Source organism: Petaurus breviceps, unplaced genomic scaffold (genome assembly GCF_028583685.1).
Source record: "Petaurus breviceps papuanus isolate PSGF00001 unplaced genomic scaffold, PetGlider_PUasm1.0 90895, whole genome shotgun sequence".
NCBI lineage: Eukaryota > Metazoa > Chordata > Mammalia > Diprotodontia > Petauridae > Petaurus > Petaurus breviceps.
The window spans coordinates 32,875,396-32,881,602 of record NW_027187372.1 but is presented as its reverse complement, the minus strand read 5'-3'; the positions used below and the strand labels follow the sequence as shown (position 1 = coordinate 32,881,602).

The window sequence follows — 6,207 nt, the reverse complement described above, 5'->3', positions numbered from 1 at the left end:
ATACCAGTGATGCTTAAACTTGAAGAGGTCCTACCAAGCTGGAAAGGCTTTGAACATGGTCCCAGGGATAAAGTGCTTGTCTGTGGTTTGAGGATCAGTTTAGCTATGTTTGAAGAGGCTTCAGGGAGGCAGCAAGTTTCTGTGGAAACAGTGATAAGTATAGAACTCAAAAAGATCTAGGTTAAATCTTGCCTCTGTCACTTACCAAAATGAGTTACCTTGGTCAAGTCACTTCAGTTTCTTCCATCTTTAGAATGAGTGGGTTGAACTAGAAGACCTCTGAGACCCCTTTAAGTCCTAGCTCTATTATTTTTTGAAAACTTTGGGGTGGGGCATAGCCACTCTCTTCTATTATTACTATTTTATTTAATACAAAACCAAAGAAAGGGAAAAAACAGTAAAAAATACAGAAATTGAAAAAAGTATGCTTCCATCTGCATTCAAACTCCATCATCGGTTCTTTCTCTGGAGTTGGATAGCATTTTTTGTCATGAGTCTTTCAGAATTGTCTTGGATCATTGTATTGCTGAGAATAGCTAAGTCATTCACAGTTGATCACCGTACAGTATTTCTGTCTATGTGTACAATGTTCTCCTGGTTCTGCTCACTTCACTTTGCATCAGTTCATCTAAGTTTTTCTAGGTTTTTCTGAAATCAGCTTGGTCATCAGTATTTATAGCATCATAATATTCCATTAAAATTATATGCCACAACTTGTTCAGCCATTCACCAATGGATGTGCGTCCCGTCAATTTCCAGTTCTTTCCAATCCCACTACAAAAAGAGCTGCAGTCACTCTCAAAGATTACCTACAAAGGCAGAAGGGACTGTGATTCGTGTTGATGGACCTGTGAAGTCACAAATCCTTGAAGTATTGAAAAGTAAAAACTCATTTTTCCAATATGAAAAATGAACACACCCAGCTGCTACCCCTTTTCCAGATGTTAACTTCATGCTCCAATTGATGGGTTTCATAGCTCTTATTCTTCCTACTGCATCTATCATTAACTTATTCCTAAGTATGGGGAAATTTAAATCTTGACAACGAGCCGCTTGGTGAGATGCAATCCATCTTCAGGTAATACCACTGGAGTAGACACAAAGCCACTGGCATCCTGGGGACAGTGGGCTGGAGCTGCAATGAACCTCCTTTGGTGGCAAGTGTGGTAACACAAGGGTATCTATCACTCAGGGAAACCTCCTTTCATTAGTTTTAGAAAAGCTCACCAGATTCAAAGTCCTCTCCATAACCCAGAGACAAGGTAGAATTTGAAAGTGATCCAATCTGCTTAGAAAGGCAGCACCCCAATGACAGAGATGAGCGGGACTCACACAATATCAGTGCATGAAAATCAGAGATTCCAATTTCTCATTTTACTAAGACTGTGAAAAGTGATGTGACTAGCCTAAAGTCACCGAGAAGTCACAGCTCTAAATTTATATAGTACTTTAGGATTTGTTAATAGATTATCTCATTTGATCCTTACAAGAACCTCCTTATTTTACAAATGAGGAAACCAGCACCTAGAGAGGGGTGCAGACTTGTCTAGAATCATACAGATTGTAAGTGTCTGAAGCTGGATTGGGCTTCAGGTCTTCCTGATTCCAAATCTAGTGCTCTGGCCAGGATTTGAAGCCAAGATTTTTTTCTCTCCCCCACCCCCCATACCACAGGGCCTGACACAAAGTCAGAATGGACACACACTGTCACAGCCTTGCTTGGGAATTAGGGAGGATTTCTGAGACCCATTCTCTTGGTGTAAACACAATAAAATGAAATAAAAAGCTCCTATGCACCTTTATTTTTGCTAAATTAAGCTAGCCTAGTAGTTCTGCTAGCCCTGCCCTTCATTTTTACTCAGTTAGAATCTTTCAATTGCCCTAGCACAGCCACAGGTCACAATCTTTCAACTACCTTCAGACTGAAAAGTTTCCTGATTTCATCAACTTGTGTCTTCCTTTCTTAGATCACCTTGCATCTTGCCTAGTGCTGCTGTTATTTGGTCCTTTTAGTTGATCTGACACTTCCTGACCCCATTTGGGGTTTTCTTGGCAAAGATACTTGAATGGTTTTCCATCTCCTTCTCCAGTGTGTCCTCACTTTACAGATGAGGAAACTGAGGCAAACAGAGTTAAGTAACTTGTCCAGGGTTACACAAATAGTAAGTGTCTAAGGCCAGATTTTGACTCTAGGCCTATACTTGTATATATACATGGTGCTTTCTTAATAGAATACAAGCTCCTTGAGGGCAGGCTGTTTTCATTTTTTCCCCCTTATGTATCTCTAGCACTTAACACAAGAGGCCTGTTGGCTGAGTGTGGATTTTCCCCCCAACCTAGGTGATCACCCTTTCTTGACTTTAATAAAAAAAAAAATCATTACCTGGTAATGACCCTTTAGTGAGAAGCCTCTACAGACTTCGTTGGGCTAGTCCGGGAACCACTTCCAAAATCTATCACCTTTCCAATTTGGTAAGACCTTCCAATGTTTGCTCTGCTGCCACAGTGAAGCAAGGACCCAGGCTCACCTCCATGCCATAATGAGACATCAGGGCAGGATTTTGATGGGGGCAGTTAAACAATAATGCCAAATAGCAATCCCTGTTTCCTTAGTACCTTTAACCCTGGGAGAGAGGAACAATCATACTTATGGAGAAAATGAAGCCCAATGTTGAAATCTATCCAGCCCAATGAAACTCATTTATTAAGCATCTACAGTTATCCCTTCCATATTTTGACTTTCCCCATTGTGGTTTCAGTATATCTTGGGTTGGCACAAGAAATTAAATGGGAACTTTGGGGGAGTTTTGTGAAAGTCGAAGACAGCATTCAAAGACCAGCAGATAAAGAACATGTTCAGAAACTCAGAAATACATAAAAATATGTATAGTATTAGATAATATTAACATATTTTATCTTTTAAAACCATAATAATTCAGACTTTTTCTCTGGTACTAAGAAAGGGCAAAAAAATTTACAGGGATTTTCTAGATCACAGGAGTGGTATATCCCTGACCCCTGAGATGTGGGAGGGATAACTACTATGTATATAAATCAGTAGGGATTATTTTTTTTAAGGCTAGACCTGAGATTTCATTGGTAGAGAAAATTCCCAATGAGGAAACTCCCTCTACCAATACAGGTCAGTTCCCCACTCTGCAACTTGGAGTCTTAGATAGCTGCATGGGTCATTGAGAAATTAGTGACTTGCCAGGAACACACAGTCAGTATGTGTTAGAGGTGGGACTCCTGATTCAGAGGCTAGCTTTCTACCTTCTACTCCATCCTGCCTTTCCTTGGCACTGAAGATACAAAGATGTAATGAAAACTGAAAAAAAAAAAAAAAACTTGTCCCTGCCCTTTAAAGGGCTTCCATTCTCCTGGAAGGATTTTTCCGACACTTAATCCAACATTCTTGGCACCAAAAACTCCTTTATCAGAGAATCTGTGGAAGACTCAACTCTCATATTCGATGAGAAAGAAAATGAGGACCTAGTCACTTAACCACAGAGTAGCATGCATATTTATATGCACTCACACGTACACCACATATGAATATACACAAGGACATGTATACATTCCACACATACAAGTACCCCTAATACTACATCCCTGAATAAGTCAAAACATAAAATTTTTAAAGTCACATATAAGAGATTCCAGAATCAATATCAACTCTTCAAACTCTGCTCCAAAACACAGCCGTGATAAAGATAATTCCCAGTGGAAAAATGAATACAGTCTCAATCCCTTCCAGTGCAAACTGAAGGGAAAGCAGAAATAGGAGTGGATGGATGTTCTCTCAGGTCTCTTCCAGATCCTGTGATTCTGTAAGCCTATCCAAGCTGGGATATCTGCCCTTCCTCTGTAGTAAAGGGCAGACTGTCATAGGCATACAGCCCACCCCCAGGAGATTGGAGAGATGACTGCTGAAGAGAGATATGGGAATATCCCACCTGGTTCCTCTGCAATGTCAGAAGCATTTCTAAAGCAGTCTGGACAGAGAGAGGTTATGCGTTGATTTTTCCACCTTCGGTATTGGAGGAGCTCTGATGGTGGCTGTAGCCATGTTCTCCACCACTAAGTAATGAGCCAGTCTTAAGGTCTTCCTCCTTTTTCCTCCTACAGCCCAGCAAAGGCTGCAGTCAGGATGCACAAATCAGAGTCTGCCATGGTCTACAAAGACAGACACCCACAGCAGGGTTTTACAGTAGCATTCTGAAGAAGTGCTTGGAAGAAAGCTTCTGCCCAGTTCCACACAGCCAGGTGCTGGGGAGTCAAGGGCATTACCTGGAAAAGCATTTCTAGGGAAGGATTCAAACCATAGCCCACTTGTGATGCTTATCAGAGGCTGTGACACTATTTAGGTTGAGAATTTTTTTTTTTAATGAATCTATTAAATTCTTTGCCAAGGACTGCAACATTCTTTTGAAAATAAACATACCCATTCAGGAGATTCCTATCCTTTATCAGGGTAGGGAAAATATGGAAAACAACACAGACACCCACGATCACTGCAGAGTTACTCAGTAAATCCATATTCTAGGTGCCCAGTGATTTATTATGTATGTGTGCTGAGGGAGGGAGAAGAGTGGATAAGAACCAATAGGGGCTTGGGAGCTACAGAGGGAGGGAAACCACAGAGAGCTGGATAATTTTAGAGGATGATAATAACTACTGCAGGAATCTAGGAGGAGGAAGAGGAGGAGGAGGAAGAGGAAGGCGATAAAAACAGACAGAAGTTCAAAGATTTCAGAGGTCATCGGGTGGCTATGATCTTGGTTTCTCCTTATATCTCAATCTATTTCTGATGGGGGTGGGGAGTTCCTCTACCCCTACCCCAATGGATATTACCTAATCCTCCAACTAGGGGAGGGGGAGAGCGCTTTGCCTAGTCTAGTAAACAATCAGGCATGCCATCAACCCCTATATACAACGGCCAAATCACAACAGCAGCAGCAGTCATACAACCTACGGAATATTAGGGGAGAAACCCACGGGGGAAGGGGGTAGGAATGAGTGCCCAGGAGACAATCCAGCGCCCTTGGCTACCAGCCCCAGGCATTTCAGTGGGAGATAGTGGGGTATGATATGTCGCGAGCTCCTGAATCCTTCCTTCCCCAGGCAGTCACCCAAAGGTTCCAGAAGTGTGACAAGAGTTACATACAGTAGGAAAGGCAGGGAACCCCCATCTATGCCCAGCAGAGGCTTCCTGAGGTCAGAGAAGGAGAAACCTGGGAGCAGGGACGTTTCTCCCGAGCTCTACTCCCCACCCCTACCCCACTGCCCTCTGCTCCCTGCCCACCCTGCAGCAGCCCTAGCCCCTTCCCGATCACACTCACTGGCGCAGCGTAACGCCCGCTGTCGCACCTCCCGGCCGCACAGATCACACCAGCCTGAGTCAGCCCGCAGCGCCAGCTCGATGAAGCGGTGCCCCTCGCCACGCTCAGCCGGGACGCGCGGGTCCCGAGGCTGCTCGAAGATGCTCCTCACGTCCGGGGGCCGCGGCGCCCCGGGGCGCCGCCGCAGCCTCTGCTGAAGCCCCGGCCGGAGGGAGCGAGGAAGCCTGGGGGGCCGGGGCTGCGGCTCCGGGTCCCCCACCGGCGCCCCCCGGGCTCCGCGCCCGTCGTGCGCCCCGGGCGCGGTGGAGAGGGGCACCGAGCCGCAGCGGCGCGGGGTCCGCCCGGGTCGCGGAGGAGGTTCGGGGCCGCCCAGGCTCTGCAGGTAGCGCGGCGGCTCGGGGTCCAGCAGGAGCGAGTAAGGGCGCTGCCCTATGGCCGGGGACGCCATGGCCATGCCCGGCTTGCCGCAGCTCCCTAGGACTGCAACGCGACTCCCGATCCAGCCCCGGGAGAAGGGGCGGCCCCCGCCGGGCGCGCCTTTAAAGGGACCGCAGCCAGCGGGGAGGGACGGGGGCGGGGAGACGGAGGGGTGGGAGGAAGGAATAAACTAACTGACAGAAGGACTGACGGACGGCCCGAAGGAATGTTGGTATGGGTAGTGGGGGCTGCTAGGTTTACAGCCTGCAGCCTCTTTTTCTTTCGGGGGTGGGCCCCAAGAAAACCTGGCCAGGTGAGGAAGCAGAGAACAGTCTGTGTCTACTACCACATTGTAGCCCTTCTTTCGTGCCCACAATCATCCCTCTCCTAGCTTTAGCATAACACACACACACACACACACACACACACACACACACACACACACACA

The 6,207-nt window shown here is 46.2% G+C and overlaps 1 protein-coding gene across 2 annotated transcripts in view; it reads right to left on the bottom strand.

Moving 5' to 3' along the window:
* RASSF5 (Ras association domain family member 5) overlaps positions 1–5,853 on the bottom strand; it is a 107,033-nt gene extending 101,180 nt beyond the window's left edge. The window contains exons 1-2 of one of the 2 annotated variants that reach the window (XM_069074729.1): positions 5,659–5,853; positions 5,343–5,418 (exon numbers count right to left, since the gene is read on the bottom strand). In XM_069074729.1, coding sequence (XP_068930830.1) covers positions 5,343–5,418; positions 5,659–5,796 — 214 coding nt within the window. In that variant the 5' untranslated portion in view covers positions 5,797–5,853. Of the gene's footprint in view, positions 1–5,342 lie in introns of both variants that reach the window. The other variant, XM_069074728.1, reaches the window with a different exon arrangement.
* Positions 5,854–6,207: the final 354 nt, after the last annotated feature.